This window comes from Ailuropoda melanoleuca, chromosome 6 (genome assembly GCF_002007445.2).
Source record: "Ailuropoda melanoleuca isolate Jingjing chromosome 6, ASM200744v2, whole genome shotgun sequence".
Lineage (NCBI taxonomy): Eukaryota > Metazoa > Chordata > Mammalia > Carnivora > Ursidae > Ailuropoda > Ailuropoda melanoleuca.
In genome coordinates this window covers 104,896,975-104,924,962 of record NC_048223.1, presented here as the reverse complement: position 1 = coordinate 104,924,962, position 27,988 = coordinate 104,896,975, and the positions used below count along the sequence as shown (strand labels likewise).

The window sequence follows — 27,988 nt, the reverse complement described above, 5'->3', positions numbered from 1 at the left end:
CACGCCGCCACCTCCCTGGGGGCCAGAGCCCCTCTGCTGCTGTGGGAACCTGGAGCTGCAGCCCACCTTACCTTACCTTACCTCTGGGCCTGGTTAACGTGGGCAAGGAGCTGGCCCGGGACGAGGGAGCAGGGACGTGGGGAGGCATCTGCGGAGAGCAGCCCTTGACTTTGCCCCAGGGTGTGTGTGCACCTGTGTGTGCCCCTGCACACGCCCCTCCGCCCTGGGCGCTCATCTGCCCACATGGCTTCCTTTGCTTGCAGGCCCTATAGGTTCCCAAGGGCTCCGAGGTGAAGTTGGACTCCCTGGTATCAAAGGTAAGCTTGGGAGAGGGCTTGGGGGGAAGGGGGTGGCACCCTGTAGATGCCTCTCACTCATAGGAGGAGGTCTGGGGGGCAGGGAGGGTCTGGTGGATGTGGGCTGACAGGTACGTGAGCTCGGGGGGCGGGGGGGGTCAGGATGGCAGGAGAGCCTGTCTCCACACACAGACACTGCCCTTTCTTGGTCGTCCCCTCCCCCACCCTGGGCTCTTCACACAGAGTTGTCTATTACCTTTTCAGGTGACAAAGGCCCTCTGGGGTCACCAGGACCCAAAGGTATGTTGCCGCTGCTCAGACATCCCCATCATTGCCTGACTCCTAGGAACCCAGCTAGGACCCCTGCCTCCGAGTCTGGGGTGTGTCTGAGAGCTCATTCTAGCCCAGCCTCTCACCTCGGGACACTCAGGAAGAGGGGAAACAGAGCAGCCATGTCACAGTGCTACGGTCGGGTGGTCCGCTGGGGGCCAGGACACAGTGTGGAGGCCTGTCCCCTCTAGCCTGGCGCTCCTTGCACTGTGGTGCCCACTTGAGTGACAGGAGGGGCTGGGGTCGGTCTGTGGGTGACCCTGGGGGAGGGCAGGCGCGCTCCTCGGCTTCACCAGCTCTCACCCAGTTCTCGCCAACATCCTTCTGGCCGTGGCTTGCAGGCACAGTGACAACTATCGGACGTCGGGGGTCCCTCTCGCTGATTGAGGGGATTTTCCTGGCTCCTGACTGATGCTTCCTGCCCCCCTGCCCTGCCTGTGTTTTTTTCAGGTGACCAGGGAGAGAAAGGACCCCGAGGCCTCACAGGTCAGTCCTGCATGGGCATCTGCTGTGATCCGTTAAAGACTCTTGTAAATCCACTGGGCCCTGGAGGTGGAAAGAAATACCGAAGTGTGAGACAGAATTTCTGTCTAAAAAATATCCAGAAAACTTGTAATCCAAAACAAACAAACAAAAAACCCCAAAAACCAAACCAAACCAAACAAAAAACAAAAAAAAAACTAGATAAAATAAAGCAGTGAAGGGATTGGAAAGCAGCATCAAAACGTACGTATAGTCCAGACGGTAAATGTTTGGAACGGAAGAGGGAGTCTGATTGTCTTGGATTATTTGGGGGGAATCCAGTTGGGAAAATGAAGCTCTTCCCAAAGTAGCAGAGCGTTCAGGCTCCTTGTGAGCCTCCCATCCCCTTAACTGCCTGCCGACTTGAACGACCGAAAATGGAACCCGGAGCAAGGGCGCTTGGGCTTCAAGGGGAGCCATGCGGTGCCGGCGGGGGGTGGGGAGGGTAACAGTCAGCCGTGTGCCCCTTCAGCCCCGGCCTGGCTCTCAGCCCGTCCGCACCCGCCGCCCCAGGACCCTGACCGTCGCTGCTAAGCAGAGCTGTGTCCCCAGCCTCTGTCACCTCAAGCTCCCTGGCTGGGCAGGTGGCAGTCTTGGGGGTGGACGAGAGGGAGGAGCGTCCAATAAGTGTCAAACACGCATATCTTGGAGGCTCCAGGCAGCTAGCCCGTTTCCTTTGCAGGTGAGCCGGGCATGAGAGGCTTGCCTGGTGCTGTGGGTGAGCCTGGAGCTAAAGGATCAGTAGGTGAGTGTCCCAAAGGAACAGGTGCGCTGGTCTGCCCCCCTGCCAGTCGTCATGGCCGGAGAGTGGAGAGCCTGCTTCTAGAGCTGTCTCTCCTGTTCTCCAATCCGTGGGCCCCTGGCAGAAGGCCTGTGTGCAGGCCCGTGGGCAGTCGTCTCTGGCTTTCTCACTGATGGGGGGTTGGTGGCCCATCCACACTGGTCCCTGCCTCTAAGCCACTTGGGCCCTGGGGAGGACAGATGAGTATCGAGGTCCTTTGGAAGCCGTCGTGTTCCAGGCCAGCCCTTGTACTCCAGAGCTGGTGTCAGACAGATCCAGCGTGTAAGCCTTCTCTGATGCTCAGCACGGTGCTTGTCACCCAGGACATGGAAGCTGGCCACGGACCCTCCAAGGGCTGAGCATTTAGCACCAAGTCCCAAAGGGTCGAAGCTCCACCAGGGGGGATGTGGTGTGTTCACTTCCTTGTTCATTTAACAGCGAGGGGAAGCTCTGAACGTACACAGGATGCCCTGTGGGGCAAGTCCGACGCTTTACCTCCCACAAGGGGAGATAAAGCTCGTATGGGGTGACAGGTGCCCTGAAAGGTACAGAGTGCTCTGAGGACACAGCGGAGAGAGGTTCCTTCCAACTAGAGGGATGAAGGAGGGGGCGTTTCATATGGCCTTAGTAGGAAGATTTCATCGTGGTCAGTTTGGAAAATTCCATGTGGAGACAACATGAGTGAAGAAAGACAAAGGTGGGGGTGGGGAGAAAGAGGCATGGTCTCAGGAGGGACGCCCCTTCGGACAGAGGTTCGTGTAATGTCCAGAGCAGAGGAGAGGAGAACTTGGAGGACCTCGACTCCCAGGACCTCGAGCGAAGGAGGCAGACACATACTAAGTGTCTGGTGGGCACAGAGTCGCACACTAGGCCCTGGGGAGGCGGTGGGGGGTTGCCGACCTGTTAATCCTCTGCAGGAAAACACACAATTCCTGGTTGAGGCGAAGAGGCCAGCGAGAAAGTGGCATCCAGAGGGGGGTCCCAAAGACGGCTTCTTCCATGGTTGGCGGCTGGGGGAGGGGCCGCGCGGGCTCCCACCTAGGAGACAGCCTGCCGAGGCGCTGCAGGGCATTCGAGGGAGGCAGGCCCAGAAGTTGCTCCTGGGGTAACTGATGAGCTGTGGTTGTTTTCCTAGGACCCGCTGGCCCCGACGGACACCAGGGTCCAAGAGGTGGGTCATTGCCCTGCTCTCCTCACACTTGCTGCTGGGCCTGCCCTGCCCACGTCCCAGCAGGCAGTGCCCAGTCCCCTGAATCACAACACCGGCAGGGCACGCATCACGTGGACCCTGTGAGGCCCAGGTCTTACTCCCCTTCCCCTTTCCCCCGGCTAGCAAGTTACTTAGTAAAACCCCAAGAAACCAGAGGCTCAGATGTGCTGGCTGTTCAGCTTTCCTAAAAGGAAAACCTTTCTATGTTGGTCATGCCCTCTCTAGGTGAACAAGGTCTGATGGGGATGCCTGGAACCCGCGGCCCGCAAGGGCCTTCTGGAGACCCAGGAAAGCCAGGTAACAGAGAGGGACGAGGGAGCCACCGCCGTGAGTGTGTGTGGGTGTGTGTGCGTCTGTGTGTACACGCCAGTGCGTGTGCCCTATCCCATTTTCCTCCGGCGTCTCCGCCGGCACAGCGGCTGACTTAGGCCGTGCACAAGGACCGTGGGTCCTGATCCCTCTGAGTCACCAACTCTGGCAATTTGGAGGAGAGAGATTGACAATGAACAGATTAACAGAAAACAAGGAGTTCTAGAAAGGAGCAAGGAACCTCAAAAACTGCAGAGTTCAAGGCCATTTCTATATACCTTGCTCCTCTGAACGCTTCCCCTCTGGCCTTCTCCCCTCTGGCCATCCCTGGACCCTCACCAAATACCCCTCAGTCTGAGAAGAGAGACCATTGTTAGGGTTTCCACTTAAGGCCCAACAGGAACAAGAGCCACAGGCCACAGGAGGTCAGACCACAGCAAGCCAAGAGAGCTGCAAGGGCAGGGCAGCATTTGGGTGGGGGGGGGCTCAGATAGGGAGCACCAAGGGAGGGGGTCTTGGGAGGCAGCATTGGGGATCCATGGTGTATGGGCTTGGTGAGTTCCTGGCTCTTAGATGCCGAAGGGTGTGACCCCCAAGCAGGCTAAGAACCATCGCCTGACGGAGCAGTGGTCATGTCACTGCAAAGTCCAAAGAACTCTTTGTCCGGTGCTGGGAGGACCCTGGAGTCTGTCCTCCCTTGGCCAAGGGTGTGGCTCCTCAGCCCTTCATACCTCTCTCTCTCTCTCTATCATGTTCTTTCCCATAGGTCTCACAGGACCTCAGGGACCTCAGGGTGAGTCATCGAGTCCCTCCCAACTCCAGATGACACCTGCCCGGCCTCCTGCTTCCGGCTTTCTCTCCAGTCACCTTAGAGTTTCCTGCCCTCCCTGCCCTGCCCGCCACGCCCCCACACAAATTGGTTCAGGTTCTTTCACTGCGAATCTTAAGAAACACTGAAACACCTTAGGAAGGAAAAATACACACAGAACAATCTAGAAAGGCAGCATAGAGAACCGAAGTTAAATTATTTGCTGGTTCTGCCTGCCTGGTCCGGGGTGCAGGAGCCCCAAGTGGAAGATCCAAGCACAGGGGTTGCACTGGCCCCACAGAGGCCTCCTCTCCTGCTGGCGGGGCAGGAAGGGGGGGTCCCCTCTGTCAAGGGCCCAGTCTCCCTGGGCCAGGCTCAGAGGCAGAGTCTGTCCTCCATTTGCACTGGGGTTTACCCATTTGGATTTGAGAAGTTGTCACCGCGCCCGGCCCCCCAACTTCTAAGGGAAATTAGGTAAAGATGTTAAATGAAAGTAAGCAGCAGGTAGCCCCCCCAGAAGGTGAGTGTACGGCGCCTCCTTCAGATGCTCCCTGGTAGGGCTCAGCAGACAAAGGCGGGCAGAAGCAGTCCAGCCCCCACTCCCCTCCGCTGCTGGGGAGCGTGGGGACCATGGCTGTTCTCCAGGCTATGGGGGGGCTCCTAACTCAGACCAACTGGGATCCCCCAAAGCCGTGTCCGTGGGCCTCTGCTTCCCTCAAGCCCAGCGGTTGCCCCACTTCCCCGAGAGGGAGAAGGGCTCAGAGCAAGTGCTCCCTGAGGCCTCCCCCCCGCCCCCCGGGGGCTAAAGCAGAAGGCAAAGCCAGGTGGCTCTGTGGATGTCACTGGGCCCTGGGGGCTGCTCCCGGGACGAGCTCAGGTACTGCCCAGTGGCCTGGAATTGCTGGCCCTTCATCAGCCGCACGCACTAACTTGTTTTAATCTCATCAGGACTTCCTGGCAGCCCCGGCCGCCCAGGAGTTAAAGGTAAGTGACTTTCCAATTCAGATATTCTTCCTTTTTACTAGCCATCTTTGCCGGAGGGGGGAGAGGGGCAGGAGGGAGCCCCTGTCTGGCTGGAGTGTGGATCAACAGTGGCACCTAGTGGTTTCAGCAGAGGGCAGTGACGCAGGGGAGCCAGGGATTTGCTGATCCACTGAGCCCTGAATCCTCGAGCTCCGCCCCGACCCCACACCTCCTGCCCCCTGTGGTCCTGAGCCTTGCCTGGTACCAGATGTCTCCAGGCGTGGGTGGAGGACCTGGATGGGTGCTGCCTCTCAGAGCGTTTCTGTCTCCTGGCTTGCCTCTAAAACGTCCCTGTTCAGGCTTGGGCTTCCCTGGGACAGGGACCTCCCCATTCACACAGGCCTCCGTGTGCCCACACACCCCACGACCTTTTCTAGCGGGGGCTCTGACGCAGGTGGGGAGGAGTACCTCGATGGCCCTCAGAGGCCAAAGTCTGAGTTCCAAGAGGGGAAGTTCCCTGCAAGGGTCCGACCGGGGCCAGTGTGGTACCCCTACATGCAGGGGGCACGCTCGTCCTGCTCCGCTCCTCCGCCACTGTACAGTCCTGCAACCCTAGATGCCAACCCCGAGCCAGGCCAGGGGGAAACAGTGCTCAGGGACAGTCTTTCTCCTGTCCCTCTGACGCCGCGTTCCTGAGTGCTGACATTGTGTGGATCTGTGCTGTTGTGAGCAGTTACTATCATCTTGGGGAGACCCTCAGAATGAAATGACTACTTTCCAGAAACTGTTCCCAATGACTAGTTGAGCCAGGGAGTTCTTTTGGAACAAATAAATGTAATTCCAAAATAATAACAAGTGAGTTCCTACATCCCAGGCAGACAGACCTTGGGGACTCTAGATCTCTTCATGGATTGACGGCACCTTTAGGAAGAGACTCCTAGGTTTGGGGATCCCTGAGGATACCAGTCACCCTGTCCTTCTAGGGCCTGTGACTTCCTGTCCAAGAGGGATTTCAGAACCCCCCCGCCCCGCCCCGTGCACTGAGGTGGACGTTTCAGCTAACACTGGGGTGTGTCCCAACAGAGCAAACACCAGCGCTTTCTCCTTTTGACCCTGACCCCAGGGAATGGTGGATAGCACACAGAGGCCGCTGTCTCTTTTGGTGGAAGTCTCCCACCCACATTTGCATTTTCTTTTTTTTTTTTTTTTAAAGATTTTATTTATTTATTCGACAGAGATAGAGACAGCCAGCGAGAGAGGGAACACAAGCAGGGGGAGTGGGAGAGGAAGAAGCAGGCTCACAGCAGAGGAGCCTGACGTGGGGCTCGATCCCAGAGCGCTGGGATCACGCCCTGAGCTGAAGGCAGACGCCCAACCGCTGTGCCACCCAGGCACCCCCACATTTGCATTTTCGACCCTCTCAGAGACAGGAAGGAACTCTGTCAGTCTCTGTGCAGCTTGGGCTCTCCCCCACTTCCCAGCCTGTCCCCCTTTCTACTATGCACAACCTCCACTACCGTCCCAGGAAATAGCAGCCTGGGGACACTCTGGGGACCAGGCTCTACCTCCCAGGCTCTCCGCCTCTGTCCCTCGGCCTCTTGGGCTCTTCCATCTGAGGCAGAGCCTGAGAGGCCCAGCGTGGGAGTGGGGAGGACTCCCGGTCAGCGTCCTTCCAGCCTGGCGGAAAGGGAGACTCTCCCTCCTCCTCAGAGGAAGCCCCTCCTCAGAGTGCGGGCTGCCTCCAAGAGCCGAAGGGGCCAGGAAGCCAGATGCGGCCCCAGGACCCCTGCATGCTCCCCCGCGGTTCATTACAGTGCCTTTAGCCCCAGGGTCAAGGCGCAGGAGGCTCTCAAACTCCACGGGAAGCCTTGGGAATGATTTATGGAGCCGCTGACTGGTCTGGGAATAACTGTTCCCGTTTCCTCCTCTCCCAGGTGAACCCGGAGCTCCAGGCAGGATCATGACTTCAGGTAGGCAGGCCCAGGAGGGGGTCATCCTCTGTCTCTCTCGTGTCCTGGACATCTGCCCTGGCTCTGCCTGGGCACCCTCGGGCAGTGCCAGTCGGTGCTTCTGGCAGCAGGGGGACTCTCAGGGAAGAGGTCACGTGGGCAGGTGGCACCAGCCTGACCCGCCCACAGCCTGGCCTGGGTCCCAGTGCCTCTGAGCAAGAAGAGTGAGGGTCCCTGTTCCTGTGCTTTGTTTTCAGAGGGGTCATCAACGATCACTGTCCCAGGCCCCCCGGGGCCTCCTGGAGCCATGGGACCACCGGGCCCTCCAGGTGCCCCAGGTCAGTCATTTTCTTGCTTTACTCTGAGGTTGCATTTGAGGATAGCCGTGTTTGCTCAAATCCCGAACCCCAAGGAGGAACCCCAGGAAGAGTAAGGAGTCCCTTCCGGCCCAGCCTAGTGAGCGGCTGTCACATCCCAGCAGGTACCCCAGGCCCCCACAGCCCCCGTGGAGGCTCAGGCAGGTGCATTACTCACCTGTGGTCACTCGGCCGAGCAGCAGCAGAGGCAGAATTCGGCCCAGAACTTTCCACCCCTGGAACCTGTGTGTGACTTCAGTTTGTCACCTTTTGGAAAACAACTTGATAAAGTGCATTAAGGGCAACAAAAATGCTAGGAATCTGTTCGGAGAAACCGTCTGCACATTGTCCAGCCACAGTGAGATCGCTACAAAGTCACAAAGGCGTCGAGCTGTTGAGAAGCGCACGATGCTGGAGCGTGTGTCCTCTGAGGCCGCGCCTGTATCTTTACAAGATGAGGAAAATATATGCTGTAAGGAAAACAAAATGTTTGCAGTTAAAGGATTATAGGTGATACATTTTTCTATTTTTCCAAAATACCTGTGATTTTGTTATATCTATTTTTTAAAGTATTTTTTTTGTTTGTTTTGCTTTGTTTTTTAAATAATCGCTACACCTAACGTGGGGCTGGAACTCACGACCCCGAGATCAAGAGTCACATGCTCTTCCGACGGAGCCAGCCAGGCGCCCCATTTTTTTTAATTTAAAAAATTTTACATTTAAATGAAATAGATGACTTTATACAACCAACGCAAGCGTGGATCCATCTTCTGTCCCGCTGCACTCCAGTGAGGGGAGGGTGCTGAGGGTGCTGAGAAGTCCCTAACCACGGGGGGCAGAGCCTTGGGGTTCGGGAGATGAACTCTCATGGGACGGACCACAGGGCTGGCCTCACATTGCTTGTTGCTCTCAAGTAAGCAAGCTGACCTTTTTGGGCCCCTGTTCCACGCCTTGGGAGGAAGCTCTGTGTGTCCCCGGACACCTGCCCTTTCTTCAGTTCTTTCTAGAACTGTGACCCTAGAGCTTTGGTAAAGCTTTTTCTTCCTGACTCCATCTCCAGGTCCTGTGGGTCCAGCTGGTCTCCCTGGACAGCAAGGTATGTCCATCCTTTCAGAATGTAGGACTGTGGGCTCAGCGGGGAAGGCTTCCTTCCCAGGCTGGACTTGGGACCCCATCTTTAATGAGGTGACAGACCTGCATTTGGGGAAGGGAGAAGAGGGGGTGACCCGGTGCTTCACCAAGGGCCTCGCAGGGCTTCAACTGCAAGGGGAAACCCCTCTCCTTCCTGTGTTTCTGAGAAGGTAGGGGTCCTCTGGACAGGGAGCCGAGGTTCTGTGGCCCCCTGGTCAGGGTCAAGCTTGGCTATTGCATGGGTGTCACGCCTCTTATGACCAGACCCTGATCACTGTGCCGCTGTCCAGTGATTTATCCAAACGCCAAAAAACCGGCTTAGGAAAAGTTGGTCCAGTTGCTCCCGGGCGGTTGGGGCTGTAAACAGGAATGTTGACAGCTGGCTCTCTGGCCGGGCCCACGTCCCTGCGCGGCTCTGGGCCCTCCAGAAGGAAAGCAGGGCAAGTCGCTGCAGACGGTGCCCACCTGACCCCGTGTCCTTCACACAGGCCCACGCGGGGAGCGAGGACTTGCTGGAGAATCATTCATGGGCAGCAGCAGCTCCATCTCTGAGTTCCTCTCTGCCCGTGAGTGCCCCCGTGTTCTCCGGGGCGAGGTGACGCCAGGCGGGAGTGGGATGGGTGGCGGTGCGCTGGGGGCCCGTAGCAGCTGTGCCAGTGCGTCATCCTGGGCCCTGCTGTGAGCCGGGATGTGAGAGGCGCTGAAAGGCGGTGCTAGTCTCACAGCAACATTAGGGCTGTTGTCGGCTCTGGGGGGTGAGTCACCGGGCTGGGGCATCTGTCCGAGGTTCTTGGGATTCTAGGGGAGCTGGTGGGGCCTCTGGAGTGAGCCGGGCGCTAGAGAATGGCTGGCCGGAGTCCTGCATCCCCCACTCGGAGCAGTGAGCGGGGCCCGTGGGTTCTCAGCCACAGGCCTGGCCTGGGAGGGTGAGTCCTGGGTTCTCCTCAAGGAGCCCACGCAGACATGCCACAGGGCCTTCCGCTTAGACACCTGAATAGGAAAACCCCAGCCAGCCCTGGTCCAGCAGTCACCGTGTGCTAGACGTGTGTCCTGGGGCCTCCCTGGGTCTGCACGGTGCTCCTGTGACATAGGTCTTAATGCCTCTGGTTTAGAGAAGAGCAAACAGAGGCCGAAAGAGCAAGAACATGCCCAAAGTCACCAGCTGGAAGGGGCAGAGCAGGGGTTGAACTTCGGCTGACACCAAAGCCACGTACTTAGTTATCCGGGAGTTTGCCTGCAGCCCTGCCTGCCTTGCCTTGCCTCGCCTGTGAGCGAGGAGCACCCCTAGCAGAGGGGGTCTCGGAGGGCCCTGCGCCGTGACCCCGAGCTGGCCTCTGGGGTGTGAGTGCAGCCCCGGGTGCCCGGCACTGATGATCATTTGAGGGCTGAAGCTGGCAGAGAACAGCCTTTGAGAGTTTCTGCTCATTTTGTCTTTTTCCCTCCACAGAAGGTCTTGATTTACGAGGTCCCCCAGGCCCACCTGGACCACCTGGGCCTCCAGGTGAGCAGCTCAGGGATCATAGGAAGGTGGGAATTGTGGGAGACAGGGCACATAGTGAGGAAGCCAAGCTCCTGATCACAGGGCAGGTCAGCTCCCCGAGTTCAGCTTGGCCTCTTGCTCTCTTCTGCGGGACCTCCCATTCCAGGCCCGCCAGGGCCCTGAGGCCCAGCAGGTGAGAGCTGAGCTCCCCGGTGAGAGACACAAGACCATGGCACCCAGAGCCCAGGCCTGGCTCTCCGGAAAGAGCGTCCCTGCCACTTTTCCCAAGCAGAGGGGTCCTGGCCCATATCTTGGCTTTACACAGTCTTGGTGGTTCTTTTATCTAGGAGAAGGCCTGCCAGGCCCACCAGGCCCACCGGGATCTTTCCTGACCAACTCAGGTAAAGTGACAGAGTCAAGTCCCACCTGTTCTCCACCTCAGCCCTAGCTGCAGGACATGCTGTGGTCACAGGCATGTGGTCTTCCTGACCTTCGGACCTTCCCGCACAGTGTGTTTGCATAAACTCCACAGAATGGGAGTTCTGCAGGTGGAACAGGAAACCATAGCAGCCCAGCCACCTGGATAGCCCCTTCTCACTTAGTCAGGGGGAAGGAATCTGTTCTGAGCTTGGGGAGCTTCTGGGCTGACTGGTTTGTGACTGGGGACCTGGTTTCTGTCTTGGGGAAGCCCGGGTCTGATAGGTGGCCAGGACACACAAATGAAAGGGGATAAATGTTGACAGTACAACACAGAAACATATAGAAATAACTTTAAGCAAACATTAGCCCAGAACTTGTCCCTTGTGGAAAATCCACCCACCCATCTATTTATCCATCCTTCCATTTGCTAGTTTTCTCTTTCATTTATATTTCTATCCAGCCTTCCAACTCTCCATCCATCCCTTTATCTGCCCATCCGGCAAGTGTGGATGGAGCATTGGCAGTGTGCCAGGCTTCGTGCCAGGTGCTGCTCTCAGAGGCCACAGTGCCCACACTCAAAACTTTCTCCTCTGCAGAGACCTTCTTCTCTGGCCCCCCTGGCCCCCCAGGCCCCAAGGGAGACCCAGGTGAGTAATGCCTGAGGACACACAAGCCTGTGTGCCCCTGCTTGCTCAAGGGGCCGGGAGGGTCTGGACAAGGCTGGAGGAACTGGGGCGTTTGTGTGTCCTCCTGCCGTATCCCATCGGGCTCGGCAGTCTGGAGCTAGGGCGGGGGGCAGAGGCCAGAAGCTCCAGGAGGAGTCCCCGCCTCTGCGCTGGCCAGCTGGGCGGAGAGGGGTGAGGAACCGTGTGCCCCGTGTCTGCTGCAGCACGGGAGCCCCGTGCCTTCCCCTCCGGGCCCCTTGAAGCCTGGCACCTAGCAGGTCCGCATCTCACAACTGTCCGTCTCCTTCCCTCAGGCCCCCCAGGCCCCCGAGGACACCAAGGTACAGTAGAGCTGGCATCAAACAAAATGGGGGTGGGGGAAGCAAAGCTGACCTTCCCAGAGCCTTGAGTTTCCTGTGAATGCGTTTTGTCCGAACGAGTGGGGGTAGACCGGCGTGAGTGTCCGAATGGTTGGGAATGTGTGCACGCATGCACCCGTGGCAGCTCTAGGGTGGGAGCCTTGGAGGGAAGGTGGGGTGAGGGCCGGGCCTGGGGCGGGGGAGGAGGAGGAGCACGCGCTGACTGACCCCTCTTGGGTGTGTCCCTCAGGCGAGCAAGGCCTCCCAGGGTTCTCTGCCTCAGGTAAGTGCTGAGCCCCTGCCCCCACTGCCGGCTCTGGCCAGAGCCCCTCAGCCCTGGCTGACCCACTGTGCACTGTTGGCTTCCAGGTTCCGGTTCTCTCGGACTCAACCTGCAGGGACCACCTGGCCCCCAGGGACCCAAAGGGGACAAAGGTCAGTGAGGGGAGCAGCCAAGAAGGCAGTGAGGCCTGAGGGCAAGAATGACTCCCAGAGTCTGAATAGAAGGCAGGGAGTGCTTGGGCTAAAGGCTTAGGAGGAAGGAGAGGCTGGAGGGAGAGCGGGGTGGGGCGTGAGGACACCCTCTGCCTGAATGGAGCTCATGCAGCACTGCAGAAACAGAGACATGGAACCACTGTTGAGTCACACATGGGTAAACATGGCTGGGCTTAACCTGGGAGGGGTTCCTGGAGGAGGTGATGCCAACAGAGCTTCTCGTTTTGGATTCCAGGTGATCCTGGGGTCCCAGGGGCTCCTGGCATTCCTGGTGGTCTTTCTCAAGGTAAGAACCAAAGGTGACCAAAGTTGTTCTCCCCTAATTCAAGCAAAGACACGGATTCATTCATCCCCCCACCCACCCACCCACCCACAATTCAGTGTTGATCAGGTCGCTTCTCCACGTGTTAGGCCTCACTGCTGCCTGTACGATGGTTCTAAGTTGGTGGGGGTGGGAGGGAAGGACCCTGCACAGTAAAGGTGGGTAATAGTGCAAAATGATGAACAGGACACACCTGGGAGCCAGGGGTGTGCGGAGGTGAGGGAGCCTCTGGGGTGATGAGCAGGTTGCTGAAGGGAGGGTCTTGCCTGGCCGAACTCAACTCTGAGCCCCGTTCAGACAGTGGCTGCTACGGGCATTCCCTTCCTTTGTTTTTGGAGGGACCCTCCTCTTTGCCACCATCATCTTTCTCCCACTAAGAAAGACCTCGGGCTGTGGAAGCAGTGTCTGGGCCCTTCTTTGACCTTCGGGTGGGCTTTTCCTAGTAGACTCAGAAGGCTTTCCTTCCTGCAGGGGGATCATCATCGAGCACCATGTTCATGCCGGGCCCCCCAGGCCCCCCAGGCCCCCCAGGCCCTCCAGGCTCCATCAGCAGCTCTGGCCGGGAGATCCAGCAGTACATCTCTGAGTATATGCAGAGTGAGTGCTGGGGTCTGAGTGTGCGTGCGCGTCTGTGTGTCCGCTCTGGCTGGGGCATCTCCAGTGCTTTCTGGGGCTCGACTATTTCAGGAAGCCTCCAGTCTCCTCCTCCTTATGTAAATAAACATGACCGATCCCATTGCCTGTACCAGTGCGGAGCAGTGGGAGAGGCTCTGGGAGTGGGTGGGAGCCGGAGACGGTGAGCGGGGCCGGAGAGGTGTGCTTGCGTGTGCGTGTGTATGTGCATATGTGCGTGCATGCGCGTGCGTGTGGCAGGGGACAGCAGTGCATAGGCCAGGCTAGATCAGAAATCCACTCCTGGAGCCAGGAATGCATGTCCATGTGCTCCCCTAACACCCACCTTCTCACAGGTTGGTCCTCACCCATCCACACACACACATGCACGCATGCGCGTGCCTGCACAAAGCCACGCACACTTTCACACAAGTTACACCCCCGACCTCATCCCTGTACTCCCCATGCATATGAGAGTGTGATTTCCAAGAATGTGGGCACAGAGCTTTGTCAAATGGGTGGCTGACTAGAGCCTTGTTGGTCCTCAGTCTTCAAGTAGTGCCTGACCGCACAGGCCTTGGCCTCAGTTTCTCTGTAACCAGGAGTCTAGGCTCCATGCTGGCCCTGTCTTGGGCCATGTATGTGGTGGGGAAGGCATCTCGTCAAGTGCTTCAGGTCATCGCTGTGGGGAGGACATGCCCTCTTGGGAACAGGCTTGACTTTGCTTTCTTTGTTGGCAGGCGACAGCATTCGGTCCTATCTCTCTGGAGTTCAGGGTCCCCCTGGACCACCCGGTCCCCCAGGACCTGTCACCACCATCGCGGGGGAGACTTTCGACTATTCAGAGCTGGCAAGCCGCGTCGGGAGCTACTTACAGAGTAAGCCTCTCCCCAGCCCTGTACTGACCGCTTCCTCCCACGGTCACTTCGTTCCAGAGCATCCTCACTTTGCCCTTCTGGACGTGGAGCTCAGTTCTGAATTCATGGCTCTCTGGCCCCTGGGATCTGGCTTGAAGAAGGGGTTGCTCAGACTAAGAGTGGAGGCCATACTGCAGAGCCGTGCTCAATGAGCCTTCTTGCGACTGACAGATGTGTGCTAAGGGTGTGAAAAGGGAACGAGATTGGCGGGATCCGGCAGGAGTTAGGCTAAAGCACACTCTGGAAAACCAACTGCATTTCTTGCCAAACACACAAAAACAAAACCACCTTTGATTTTTTTTTTCTCACATTCACAATAGCCTCCTGACGCCCCTGTTCGTTCATTTCCGCAAACAGAACGGCTGGCTGGCAGGTTCTGGTGGGCCTGCAGCAGGCGGGGTGTTGCTTCCGTCCTGCCAAGCAGGTAACACAAGCTTTCCTTCCCGACAGCCTCGGGGTACAGCATCAGCTCCTCCATCTCTTCTGAGGACATCGTGGCTGTGCTGAAGCGTGAGTGCCCGTGGTGGGCTGGAGGGTGGGCTCCAGAGGCACGGCCTGTCTCCCATCTGAGCCCCGTGGGGGCTGCAGTGAGGAGGCGCCCCTCCTCACTTCTAGCCACTTGTGAGTCCGTACTCACTGGAAAGGGGGCAGATCTCCCCGTCCCCAGTGCCAGGTAACCAGGCAAGCGCCTTGTCGGGTACCTGCAAGCTTGCTCATTCCCCCTGGGGGCTGAGAACCCAGAACTGGGGCCAGCCCATGGGGGCAGGCCTAGCTATGGCCGCGTGGTGGTGCGGGAGGCTTGGGGCCTGGGCGGGCCCACGCCAGCGCATGCCCTCCTCGCAGGGGATGACGTGAGACAGTACCTGCGTCAGTATGTGATTGGAGATTGGTCCCTCCAGTCTTTGGACTACGCGGAGCTGAGCAGTCGCATTCTCAGCTACATGTCCAGTGAGTGTCTGCCCTCCCGGCCTGCCCGCTGCAGGCAGGTGGTCAGCAGGGCCCTGGAGGAGGGGGTGGGGGCTGAACGTGCCTGCACTGGCCTCTGCTGCTCCCCTGCCACGTGGCACCCAGCCAGAGGGAGCGAGCTGTGTTCAGAGCCATTCACACCTGCGGCCCCAGAGCAGGCCACCGAGCCTGGCCGGGGAAGCCAGGGGTGTCTGGGGGCAGTGGCCTGTAGCGAGTGCACACGCAGCTTGCATACACATAGGCAATGTGAATCTCTCACAACTTGGGGTTTTGTTCCACAGGCTCTGGAATCAGCATTGGGCTTCCTGGCCCCCCGGGACCCCCTGGCTTGCCAGGGACATCCTACGAGGAGCTCCTCTCCTTGCTTCAGGGTAAGGCTGGTCAGGGGCCATCCATCCACGTGGCTTGGGGTGGAAGGCAGAGGCCCTTGGCCCAGACCCCCCCACTGACTCCGTGCTCTTCTCTCGTGTCTCAGGGTCTGAATACAGAGGCATCATTGGGCCCCCAGGTCCCCCTGGGCCCCCAGGTATCCCAGGCAACGTGTGGTCCAGCATTAGCGTGGAGGACCTCTCTTCCTACCTGCACAGTAAGGCACAGGGAGGAGGGCAGCCATGGAAAGTTACACTGTTGGACCAGTCACCTAGTCCTTCTGAGGCACATACAGGGCTGGGCCTTGGAGAGCAACACCCTTGCTTTAGAGGTGCTTTCAGCTATGACAGGGGGACTGGCTGGGAGACTGTGCTCCCAAGTGCAGCCCTTAGAGAAGTCACAAACAGTGTGTGAGCGTTTGGCAGGAGAGTTGGGGCGGGATGGTATCTGGGCTGAGTGAGGCTCCGAACTGGCAGTGGGAGGACAGGTCTGAGCAGTGGCTCTATGGTGATGCCAGGAGCTGGGCCCCCAGTATTCCCTCCTTCCCTTCCTTCCAAGAGGAGCTGCACCCCTGAACGCAGGCTGGGAACTCAGCCTTCCGAGCGGGGCCATCCCTGACCTTTCTTTCTCTGGCCTCCCACTCAGCTGCAGGCGTGTCGTCTATCCCCGGCCCTCCGGGCCCTCCTGGTCCTCCAGGCCCTCGAGGGCCTCCGGGTGTCTCGGGAGCTCTAGCAACCTATGCAGCCGAAAACAGTGACAGCTTCCGGAGTGAACTGATCAGCTACCTCACAAGTAGGTGCCCCTTCCCAGACCTTGCTCCTCCCTGCGAGAGGGCAGCTGGTGCTTGAAGGAACCGGGGAGGCCAAATGCATGAGCCCCACTAGTGGAGAGAGCCCAGGTTCTTCCTACTCCTGTGCAAGTGCCTTGAGGTTCGCATCCTGCTTTGGGGCCATGAGACCCTGGGAGTGGCCTCTGAACTCCCTTTCTCTGTCCCCAGACCTGAGCCCCAACTAATGCAGCCTCCTTCCTGCAGGCCCAGATGTGCGGAGCTTCATCGTGGGCCCACCAGGCCCTCCAGGGCCCCAGGGGCCGCCCGGGGACAGCCGCCTCGTGTCCATGGATGGCTCCTACAGCCGGGGCAGCAGGTCCTCCTCTCACAGCGCGTCGGTCAGTCGGGACTCCTCCTACAGCTCTTCCATGGGCATAGGAGGATCCAGTGGAGGCTCCCTTGGTGAAGGGGGGGCCTTTGGCCTGGACATGGGCCTGGGCCGAGGCTACGGGGGAGCAGCAGAAGGTGGCATGTACGGTGGTGAAGGTGGACCGTTCGGGGCTGGCTTTGCCGGAGGTCTAGACTACAACGAGCTGGCTGTTCGGGTGTCTGAGAGCTTGCAGCGTAAGTCCTGACCCTTAGGCCTTGGTGCTGTGGGGAGGCTGGAGGCAGGGAGTCTGTGAGCAGCTCAAATCATAGGCTCCAGAAACTCACCCTCTCATTTTCGGAACGCCTAGGCTGCGGGGACAGGCTTCTACAATCAGATGGGTGGGGACTGAAGGCAAGAGGCCCAGACCCAATTCACAGCCAGCTTAGTTCAGGAGCCCCAGTCAGGATGGGGCTGTAAAGCCAGAGCAGCAGAGGCCCCAGGCCCATCAGTGATGTGGGGGGTGGGGAGAGGTCAACAAAAGAAGCCAACAGGGCTTCTCCCTTGCTGTGGGATCTCTGGCAATCCGAGGGCTCTGTTCTCCTGGGAAGAGGGGGCTGAGGGACTCTGCTGCCTCTGCCCACACTCGGGTGCTTCCCAGGTCAGGGCCTGCTGCAAGGGATGGCCTACACTGTCCAGGGCCCACCGGGCCGGCCAGGGCCCCAGGGCCCCCCCGGCATCAGCAAGGTCTTCTCTGCCTACAGCAACGTGACTGAGGACCTCATGGACTTTTTCCGAAGTAAGGGCAGCTCTCTGGCCGCTTTTCTGACACTTACTTTGCTGCACAGTATCACATGGGAGAAACAAGTCTCCCAAAAAACCTCGGGTTATCAACACTTGAGAGGCTGAAAATCTGATAAATTCTGAACTGTTTACTTTGGGTTCCATCTCCACCACTTCCTTCCTGTGCTTCTCTGAACAAATCCCTTTACCTCCCAAGCTCCAGAGTGACCTCTTGTCTGAGGCCAGTCTTCTCCCCCTGCAGCTTATGGAGCCATTCCAGGCCCCCCTGGGCAGAAAGGAGAGGTGGGCACCCCAGGACCCAAAGGTAAGTGGTGGCAGGGAAACAGCCACCAGGATCTTGTGTAACCACCCGCCTCTTGCTGGAAAGCCACCCCCCGCCTTGCCAGTGGTGTCTAGAAACCTGTGTGTGCGGCCCCTCCAGGCCCCACGCTCCCACTGGACTGAGCACAGCCCTCTCTGTCCTCTCAGGTGAGAGGGGACCCACAGGACCACCAGGTCGGCCTGGGCCACCCGGCCCTCGAGGGCACAAAGGAGAAAAAGGAGACAAAGGTAAGCCCTGGCTGCCAGTTTCTGCAGGGCTGGAAGGCTGATGCTCGGAGTAGTAGGCAATTTGTTCCAGAGCAAGCCTGAAAAATTAAGGCAAATGCCACTTACTAAAGGCAGATGCTGCCGTCGACATCATTTGCATAACAATGAAATGAACAGCTAGGGAGAAAGGAAAGAGACAGCCAATGCCAGCAGGAAAAGAGAACCCTCTGTGATGAAACAGGGTAAACAATTTAAATAGCCTTACAAAAGTTCATCTTTCAGGCCCATTCTGCAGTTGTCACAGTTGCTATGTAATTGCCCAAGCTGAAGGCCCACAGGCCACAAGATAACTTCCTCCTCCTCTTCTAACTTCAGGTGACCAAGTCTATGCAGGGCGGAGAAAGAGAAGCATCGCCCTCAAGCCATGAGTGTGGAGCAACAGCCTCTGGCACCAGTTCTTGCAAGGCTTACGGCCTCCTGTCAAAATCTCTCCAGAGGGCGGAAGGAAGCTGGAGGCTCACTTCCTACCGAGACAGCACAGCCACACAGTGAAACGGAACACCTGTTTTAGTCTGGAACAGTCTCTATACAGATGTATCATCCAGCTGAAGCTACACAACCTGAACCGCTCCCCAGGGCGACGCTACGGCAGCTGCAGCTGCAGGACACGACTGGCAGCTCTGCTAGCTCGCCCTGAGCCCCTTGGCTGCTTCAGCTCGTAGCTCTAGCCCCAACCCAGGAAAGCCAGTCCCATACAAGTTGGCTTAGGAGTGTTTGAGCTTTGCCTAAGAATGAGCCAGAAAAGGGAAGACGGGGATAGGGTGTGTTCTGGTGATCACTGTAAGGCTGTGCTGTCTGCTCCTTCCTCCCTGTTTGTTCTGCATTCTCTAGTCATAGAAAGGACTTGGCTAAGAAGCAACTCTTGCAACTGAAAAAATTAAGAAATTCACTTCCCCTGAAGGTGGTAACAGGGTTTCTAATAGTCATTTCTCACCATATATCCTATTCCCACTTGCTTAGAAAGTCTGGCTGATTGTAGCTATGGTCTATTTCTACAGGGGTATGCTAGCATTTAGAGAGGGGTTCTACTGAACTAGACCACAGCAAGGGGGAGAAGAAGGGCAGTTGGGAAGGAGGGAAAATAGAAAACTCGATGCTGGGAAATGGCACGGGGCACTGGGCACAGTTGGTTTTAAGCACTTTGCGGTATCTAAAACATGTATGTGGTCTGTTAGATGAAAAGTCATTTCAATTGCAAAATTTCCAATTAAAGTTTTTTTCTTAATATTATGTTTAGTGTGATCTATCTAACCAAAGTGAGAGAAAGATAGAATGAAAAAGAGAAGGGAAGGAAGGGGAAGGTAGACAAAGTAGGAAAGAGAAATGGGGGATGCAGGGGGAGGGCAGAGGGAAATAGAGGCAGAAGGAAAGAAAAGGAGACAGAAGGGAATGAAAAAGGGAATAAAAATGAAAAAAGGAAAGAAAAGGAGAAAGAGGAACAGAGACATAGGTGAGAAAAGACAGGGAGAGGGAGACAGAGACAAGGAAAGAATGCAAAATGGAGACAAGGAATAAGAATGAAAAAGAAGGAAGGGGAAAGACATAGGGGAAAAAAAGTTTGCGGTCAACCCTATACTATGAACTCTTTACTACAAACACAAGAATGCAAAACTAGTTGTGTTTGGAAAACAGATTCTGGCATTTTGTTTAATCATTGAGATTTTAAAGGCAGACCTTGTTCAACTACTAACTCAACATGGACGAGTTACAAAGCATCTGAATGTTTTCCCTGAACATAAATTATTTGAAATAAACACATATACAACAGATGAACAACAAGATTATTTTCAATTAATGCAGTGATTTATGCTGGAACAAGAGAGTTATGGTTGTAGGGCACGCATAACAATGTATGGAAGACCAAACTCCTAAAAGGAAAAATGCACAAATATCAAATGCCCCATAGAAAAACAGAGTAAAATCCCTCAACTTCAGAGAAGGCTATACTTGGCCAACTTGTGAAATGTTACCAGCTGTCGCTCTCCTCTGCTGGATCATTAAAAATGGGATTAAAATGAATCACATCTCTACATCTACCTTCTATAAGTCTGGATCATTTACTTTCCATGTGGTCTCTCCTGAGTACCTCACATATTATCCCGGGAAAACACATACCATTTAGTTGTGCACTGAACAACTGCTAGCGGCCGCACCGTGAGGCACCGAACATTCTGTGTGTTCTGCTAGCCGCCCTTCTCACAACCTGACAGCTACCTGCTGGGAATCATCGTGGGAATTCTAAAAAAATGAGTTCATAAGGCCTTCAGAATTTCCAACCTTTTACTATGTAATGAAAACTTCTCATGTATAATGCATGACTGCATCACACCTTTTTAATTAACCTAAAGGCTGAATCAAGTTATTTTTGTAATAGTAGCTTCAGCAGCTCAAGTATTAGATCCCCTTTAATGGTTCTTACCTTTATTAATCAGACTTGACCAGAGCGTTCCTTAGTTATGACATTTACCTTTCCAAGCTATCCGGAGTCTTCAGAGTCCTATGCGCAACTGAAATAGGCTAGAAGTCCAAACCTCTACCTTCTCTGGACAGAATCAGAAAGAGAATGGGCAGACATGAGATATATCCACAGCTGGATGGCAATGGGTCTGAGCCTCTTGTTTCACTTAAAAAAAAAAAAAAAAAAAGTCAAGAATGAGCTTGATAGTGTGTGATGCTTCTGGTTTAGAAAAGGACACATTATGCCTCCCTCCAGCCAAGCTGAACACTTGCCAAATGACAGTGCCTAGTGTCTACTGAATCTTGCATTAACATATCAATGACGAAAAGAGGTTATTTTTAGCAGAAGTGAGGTCATATGGTTAAGTGAAATGCTTGATGAGAAAAATAATCCATCCCAAGGGAAGAAAAATTAAAAGTATGTATATATACATATGGAAGTATGTATATATACATATGGAAGTATGTATATATACATATGGAAGTATGTATATATATGGAACTATTTTAAGCACCACCCAAAGGAGGAGTTTGTAGGCTGAAAGACACCCCCCTCCGAGTTACCAGTAAAAACTACCTTCTTGTGTGTGGTGACAAGTCAGGCAGGAACACAAGCAAGTCTGGAAGGGTCCGAAGGCCTTGAGGACTGTGAGGGTTAAAAATGAAACTAGGACCAAAAAATGCTGCAAAATGTTCTCATGAAGTACATACAACCCAGTATCAAAGATTCTTAATAAAAGACTGCTGCCCAGAGTACATTAAGAAATAACTTTATTTTTCATTTGTCAAGCCCATGATTGAAAAGACATGTTGCTCCCAAATTAGACAAGAGGCATAATCAGAAACAAAATTCTTCGTGAAAATTTAGCTTATGAAGTTATTACACTGCAAAAATCAGCAAAGAATCACCAAAAGCTGCAGCCAACATTTAAAACTGGTGTAACATTCTACTCAAGCTTAGCAGATATTTTAAAGCCATATCAAAACCATGTCAGCCACAGACTAGTAACAATAGAGGCATTAACTGTTGTGCCTTCAAGAAAAGCATTTAAAATATCCTATTTCCTATAAAAGATCATCTCCCCGAAAAGAAGCGATTTATTTCATCGGAAGACTCTCAGAACTGGTAACTCTCCTCTTCCACCCCAGTTCTAGGTTTTCCTTTAATCAACAATATCTAGAGCTCATCTTGGACAGAATTTGGCTTCTCAGAAGAGTCTTTGTCATTTAAGCACAGTGTGGAATGGGAGAAAGTGTGTAGTTACCAGGGAACTAACAGAGTACAAAAGACAGTCACTTTTGAACTCGCTGATGCTCAAGAAATCAGAGACTCTCCATTAAAGAGGGTCTCATATGCCTGAGAGCTTTGTGCTTGAGGAAACACTACTTAGAGGTAGCTCTGGTTCTGGTTTATATTTAATTACAATTTGCTGTATCCTGTCACAGGAAAGTTCTAATATTTTCAACAAAGTATAAGCACGCTCAATTTCCTCTTTATCCCCACTCCCCATAGATTCCCCATTGAAAAGGGTAGGAAAAAGCTTAATTGTGACTCCATAAAGAATAGCAGCTAATTCAGCAATTCACACCCAACTACGACTGACAGGACAAGGAAAGGCAACCTGGTGCAACCGGCTCTGTGAGCTAGGCCCGCAGAAGTGCAGTGTGTGGTATGTTCACAGCATGCAGGGAGAAAAGGGAGGCTGTCGTTAGGGCGCACATGGAGAATTTCTTTTATGCATTTCATAGCACATTCTGCCACAGCAACAAAACCATCAAATCAGGAATGGATCGGATTGTACTTTTTCAAAGAAGTCTCTGCCCCTCCCTAACTCCCCACCTACACTTCATGCAGGAACAATCACTATTAAAAAAAAAAAAAGAATAAATGATCACTATTATCAACTTGAATATAGGGCCCCATAAGAAGTGAGCGGGGATGGGTGAAAACAGCATATTCTGTAACAAAACATTTTTTGAAAAGACTTATGTAACTTTAAGCATTAAAATGAACGTTTCACCTCTACACATGTATCATTTTGCAGTCCTGCCCCCACGTGAATATGGTCATATTTGAAAGAGAACTCCAGCATGAACACTGAATCCAAAAGGCAGTTTGAAGGATTTTATAAGATTTACTAATAAACTTACCAGAGTGTCAACCGTTCTACTCTGAGCCTCTTTTCTTTATTCAATACTCTCATGTCAAGTTGAAAGGAATAAAAAGAATCAAATATTCAGACCAAATTAATTATGTGTCACAAACTATTTAAGACAGAGGATTATCCTTTAAAAGATACTGAAAAAGGGTACACTACCTGAAATATTAATTTTTTTGTAAAGCCAATAAACTGAAAATTTCAAAGGAGAGAATGGTATGAGAACCTTCCTCCTCTCTCCCTCTGCAAAATAAATCATTAAATACATTGGGTAACATTATACTGTCATTTTTATCATAACAATATAAACAATTTCCATCATCATCCTGAATATTACTTTATAAAGATATATACTTTAAAAGGCTTTCGAAACATTTTCAACCCAGCATTTGAGAATAAAGCATTAAAAGAGTTTTGTATACAGTAACACATTCAATGTGGTAAGTGTATGAATTTACAACCATACATAATATATATATATATATGTATATATATTTATATAAAAAACAAACTTGGCCAGAAGTTGAGGCTACCTACAAAGTTGTCCAAGAAATTATGCTTGTCAAAACAATTACAAAATTAAAAAATTACATGCATTTTCAAATCATCTAAGTCACTGACAAAGTAAGGTTCAGCATTCAAAGTTTTCAAATTAACTGCAAGAAAGTGCTACAGATATTTACATTTTCTTAATACGAATCAGTGTTCCCACGAAATTACACTTAAATTTTTCACCAGCCTCAAATGTCATATAACTAAAAACTGAAACGTCTACAATTTGGTACTTAGTACTCTTAAAATAGGTTGAAAATGGCAAACAGCAAGCATCATTTACAAATGGGCCATCTCAGCCACCAAAGTACATTGCATAATACTGTTTGACCTGACTTAGGCTTGGAATTCTGAGTCACAAGAGGGACAAAGAATGAACATTTCATTAATAATTACACATATCAGCAACCACATGATAAAGATTTCAGGCTCCCGCTCAAATCGAAGTAAATAATTTAAACATGGAACTAAATAAAACCAAAATACAAATGACTTTCTCTCAACAACAAAGTCACTTCTGACACTGCCTAAATATTTTATTTATATGTTTTTTTTAAAAAGTATTCTGAGCAAATGCCTCTTTTAAGATTAATTTCAGAAAATACATTTATAACTCAGAGCCTGCAGGCCTCAGGCAGAGTTTTCGATGAACAAAATGTGCTAGGATGGGAGAGGTCACTTAATCAGCTCACGGATTATTTTAGGCAATAAGCTAGAACCCTAAGTCTATACTTCTTTTAATTTGGTGAGTGTTGTATTTCCAATTTCAATATTAAAGCTACTTTTTTTTTTAATCTTTCCAACTTTTGCACAACATATATTTTAGGATGAAAATTTCTATCGAATGGTAATAGCAAGATTTAAAAAACAATAATGCTTAATGCTAAGGATGTTTGTCCCTGTTGAATCAAAAAAGGAAATCTTACTTTAGACTCAACTAAAATTTAGTGTTTTAGGCACTATTTTAATAAAATTAGCACCCTTAATTATTAGCTCATGACTAAACATTAGGTAATTATTTTAGACAAATTACTGAAACAATGTTTCTTTTTAAAAGAGTCTGTTGTTATTTAAAGACAAAACAGATTTATTCAATCAATATGGTATTTTGAGCAACTTATAGCTTTGTCATGAGAGTTGATTCACCAAAGGAAAACTATGCCAACTCTACAGCAGAGTTGCGGCTATAGAATTTAGGCATCACTGAGAAGTTAGGCCAGGTAAAAAGATATTCACTAATATTCAATGGCCTAACAGCTTTTAAAAAAAAAATAACTTCAAATATCATACTAACAGTTTTTCAGTTAACAGTGTCTAAAGAACACAATTTTTAAGATTAATATACAAAATCACCTTAGGGAATTACTGCAAGATGCCACTTTGCCAACATGGCCCAGCATCTGTCTTGGTTCCTTTCCCTTAATCTTTGCTAAACAAACAAACAAACAAAACAAAACAAACAAACAAACAAAAAACACCTAGAAGGTGAGGCAGGTGATTGTCTTCATAAGCTCTCAGATATAGATTGTGGCAGAAGATGAAGAGAACAGAATGACATATTTAAAAAGCCAAACCCAACCACAGAATGATTCCTATTGTTACGACCCAGTGGAATGCAAGCTAGGAATAGGATAGAACTTGGAAATCCGGCTCTGTGTTGATGGGTTAAGGCACTCAGACTCCCCAGTCATTTTAAAGAACACCTCCTGTTCCTGCAGTTTCCTGGCAAACTCTTCTTCCAGTGTCTAAAAAAAGAAATTATGTGCTTGTATTACAAACAGAATTTATTCTGACAGCCAAGAATAAACTATTTGCTCAAAACACTCTCTCTGTATGTTATCCTAAGACCAGAGTGCTCAACAGTTAGATTAGGCTGTGCACAGCCCCAGACTGAAGGCTTTGACTCAGCCACACGAATGTATAACTTGGGTCATGACTTAATGAGAATCATCTCATTCTTCTGTTGTAAAATAGGAAGAGTATCACCTACCTCGCTGGGTTGCTATGTGAGGATAAACGTGATCATGATGTACTTAACACACACCGGGCACTCAATAGATGGCACCTGTTATTTACTACCTTTCTTGCCCACGTGGCACTTTCCATTTTCTGTTTTTTATTTTGATTTTTGATGTGCGGGTCTTTTTTTCCACACTGAACTATAAGCTGTTTGAAGGTAAGACCTAAACCAGACTCATCTTTACATCCCCACAATACAGAGCATATATAGTAAGTGCTGGATAAACACTTGATGTATCGGTGATTTCGCAGACAAGTGACTCAGGGACATGTGCCGCTGCAGAGGCACAAAGTATAGCAGAAGATGGAAAGATACAGGAGCATTTCTCAGAAGAGGTGAAACATGAGCTCAGTCTTAAAAGAAAGAAAAGAAATTGATAGACAGGATGCGGAACACATGCCCGACAGAGGGGGCTGAAACAGTGCACACAGGCAGGAAACCACAGACGTGGTATGAGTAATGGTGATTATACCCAATACTAGAATATGAATAGGGAACAAAGTCGCTTGTGGGAAATACAGCTAGAGAGTCTGACTGTGGCCAATGTATGGCACTATGACAGCCACAAAGTCGAAATGAGGCATTTCTATTTTATTCTGATAGAACTAAAGATTCATCAACACCACAATGCCTGTACCAGAGATGTTCCTGAATATAAATACTCTGGTGAAGGCCGACAAGTAGGAAGAAAAGAAAAGGAACTTGAGATCAGAAGGCCCATTAGGACATTACTCAACATTTTTAAGTAGTAGAATGATAGTAATGTGAAAGAGAAATATTATAAAAAGAGAAAATTATCTGCCATCTCACTGAAATGGGATGTGATAGAAATGAAAGACAATTCAGGTTGTTAGACTAGATGTCAATTAAGAGGACAGGGATGTCGGGAAGAACACTGATGGTGGATGGGGCAACCATGAGGGAACAAAGTGAGATGGGATGATGGAGAAAGGCTGTTCGGTTTTATATCCACTGAGCTTACAATCTTGAGTCAACATTCAACAGGTATGTATAGATCATTACAATATGCCAGGAGCTATTCTAGAAGCTAATATATACCAGTGAACCAAGAGACAATGCTCCTACTTTTAGGGAGCATGCACTCTTACAGGAAAAGACAGACAATAAACAAATGTGTCTGGTCGTGAAGAATGTTAGGAAGGAAAACAAAGGTGAGGGGATAGGGAATGTCTGAGGTGGGCATGGACACTATTTTATATATAGTCATCAGAAAAAGGAACCTTTGGTGAGAGAGACCTGAATGAAGTAAGAAGGAATAGAACATCCAGGTGGGAAATGGGTGCTTAGAACATGAACCAATAATAAAAAAAAAAACAAGAAACAGTAATAGCAATGGCAACCACTCATCAAATCCTGACTACAGCTCAGGTATTAAGAAGTGCTGTACAACACATCATTTCTTTTAACAGTCTTGACAACCCCAATTAGGTACGTAGTGTCCTCTTTGTTTTACAAATGAGTAAAACTGGGCTTAGGAATGTTAAGTGACAAAATTAATCATGTCAGCACTGAAATCTGAACCCAGATCTGTAGGACTTCAGAATTTGTTTCTGGGACTGTCCTTAAATATGCAGATGAAGCCATGACTAGGCACAGAATCATTAAGCGTGTAAAGCTGTGAGAGGTCTATGTTTCAGGTGACTAGAGACAAAGAAAAAGTGAAAAAGAGCACAAAGAAGAGAGTTAGGTTATAAAAGTTGGATGAGAAGAGAATTTTTTTTTAAAGATTTTAGTTATTTATTTATTGAGAGAGAGAGAGCACAACCAGGGGGAGGGGCAGAGGGAGAAGCAGCCTCCCCACTGAGCAGAGAGCCCGATGTGGAGCTCAATCCCAGGACCCCAAGATCATGACCCAAGTCAAAGGCAAATGCTTAACCGACTGAGCCACCCTGGCGCCCCAAGAAACGAATTTTAAGAAACAAGATTTCTAATGACAACAGTTAGATAATACTACAGGATTTGGCTGTTAGCAACTCACTTATGATCACTGTCAACGAGTTCAACTGGGGAGTCTGAGATGAAAGCTAGACTTCAAAGAGTTAAAGAAACTGGAAAAAGGCCCTCTGTAACTTTTGAATGCATTACCTAGTTAAAAATCTTACAATAAATAAAATTTAAATTAAAAAGCCACACTATCAACTGACATAGTCATTTCACTTCTTCTAGAAGCATTTACCGCACAGTAGGTGCTAAATATGGATTTTCTTGACTGATTGACTGATTAATTGGATAAATGGAAGAAAGGAATAGCTGAAAGGTATAGCAGGAAGGAAGGCCAAGAGAAAATATAGGTTTGAGTTTGAGAGCTAGCAAAGGGAGAGGATCACATGGTTAAAGAAAAAAATGAATTGAAGTGGTTGACCAATTGGACCAGGCCAGCAGGGAGTCAGAAAGGAAGTACAAAATAGGAAGACAGCTGATAGCTGGATGGGGGGAGGAAGTCTTTCCTATTTTACTAGATCATGAATTTACTATCATACGAGGGCCTTATAATCTGGCTCCAGTCAACTTGTCCAGACTAAGCTATCCTCACTTCCTTCTTTCTCTCCCTCCTGTACACAGAGGCACACTCCCCCAGTGCCCCAATGACAGGGAGCTACTGGCAATTCCTGAAAACATAATTTTCACCCATTCTCTTCTCTGTACTTACACTGCCCATCACACCCCAACCTGTCTGTATGCCTAGCAAGCTCTTACTCATCCTAAAGTCTCACTTGGCTTATAAGGCATCTGCTCTATAAAGCCTCCCTAACTTCCCAGGCTGACTGAAGCACTCCTCATCCTTGTCCTCAGCACTGTGCTCCTATCTCCTGTCCTTACCTCCCTTACAGCAATGATCCTACTGGACTGTAATTGCTTGTCACTACACCCTGAATCTTGGGGGGGCAGGGACTTTGTCTCTTCATCTCTGTAACTCCTATCCCTGACACTGTACCTGACACATATTAAACAGACAATAACTGGGTGGATAAATGAACACAAACATATTTT

The 27,988-nt window shown here is 51.5% G+C and overlaps 2 protein-coding genes across 4 annotated transcripts in view; one reads left to right on the top strand and one right to left on the bottom strand.

Annotated features, from left to right (window-relative positions):
* COL17A1 (collagen type XVII alpha 1 chain) overlaps nt 1-19,018 on the top strand; it is a 50,536-nt gene extending 31,518 nt beyond the window's left edge. For both annotated transcript variants that reach the window (XM_034663236.1, XM_019809556.2), the window contains exons 26-56: nt 264-317; nt 561-596; nt 1,077-1,112; nt 1,831-1,893; nt 3,065-3,100; nt 3,365-3,436; nt 4,215-4,241; nt 5,205-5,240; nt 7,154-7,189; nt 7,426-7,506; nt 8,585-8,620; nt 9,144-9,221; nt 10,103-10,156; nt 10,483-10,536; nt 11,152-11,202; nt 11,535-11,561; nt 11,830-11,862; nt 11,949-12,014; nt 12,310-12,360; nt 12,868-12,993; nt 13,749-13,886; nt 14,376-14,435; nt 14,769-14,873; nt 15,173-15,262; nt 15,367-15,477; nt 15,906-16,052; nt 16,294-16,653; nt 17,058-17,195; nt 17,442-17,504; nt 17,669-17,749; nt 18,104-19,018. In XM_034663236.1, the coding sequence (XP_034519127.1) occupies nt 264-317; nt 561-596; nt 1,077-1,112; nt 1,831-1,893; nt 3,065-3,100; nt 3,365-3,436; nt 4,215-4,241; nt 5,205-5,240; nt 7,154-7,189; nt 7,426-7,506; nt 8,585-8,620; nt 9,144-9,221; nt 10,103-10,156; nt 10,483-10,536; nt 11,152-11,202; nt 11,535-11,561; nt 11,830-11,862; nt 11,949-12,014; nt 12,310-12,360; nt 12,868-12,993; nt 13,749-13,886; nt 14,376-14,435; nt 14,769-14,873; nt 15,173-15,262; nt 15,367-15,477; nt 15,906-16,052; nt 16,294-16,653; nt 17,058-17,195; nt 17,442-17,504; nt 17,669-17,749; nt 18,104-18,156 (2,399 nt within the window). In that variant the 3' untranslated portion in view covers nt 18,157-19,018. The remainder of the gene's footprint in view (nt 1-263; nt 318-560; nt 597-1,076; nt 1,113-1,830; nt 1,894-3,064; nt 3,101-3,364; nt 3,437-4,214; nt 4,242-5,204; nt 5,241-7,153; nt 7,190-7,425; nt 7,507-8,584; nt 8,621-9,143; nt 9,222-10,102; nt 10,157-10,482; nt 10,537-11,151; nt 11,203-11,534; nt 11,562-11,829; nt 11,863-11,948; nt 12,015-12,309; nt 12,361-12,867; nt 12,994-13,748; nt 13,887-14,375; nt 14,436-14,768; nt 14,874-15,172; nt 15,263-15,366; nt 15,478-15,905; nt 16,053-16,293; nt 16,654-17,057; nt 17,196-17,441; nt 17,505-17,668; nt 17,750-18,103) is intronic.
* Nucleotides 19,019-20,993: 1,975 nt separating this feature from the next.
* SLK (STE20 like kinase) overlaps nt 20,994-27,988 on the bottom strand; it is a 52,678-nt gene continuing 45,683 nt past the window's right edge. For both annotated transcript variants that reach the window (XM_019809542.2, XM_011236395.3), the window contains one exon: nt 20,994-24,701. In XM_019809542.2, the coding sequence (XP_019665101.1) occupies nt 24,555-24,701 (147 nt within the window). In that variant the 3' untranslated portion in view covers nt 20,994-24,554. The remainder of the gene's footprint in view (nt 24,702-27,988) is intronic.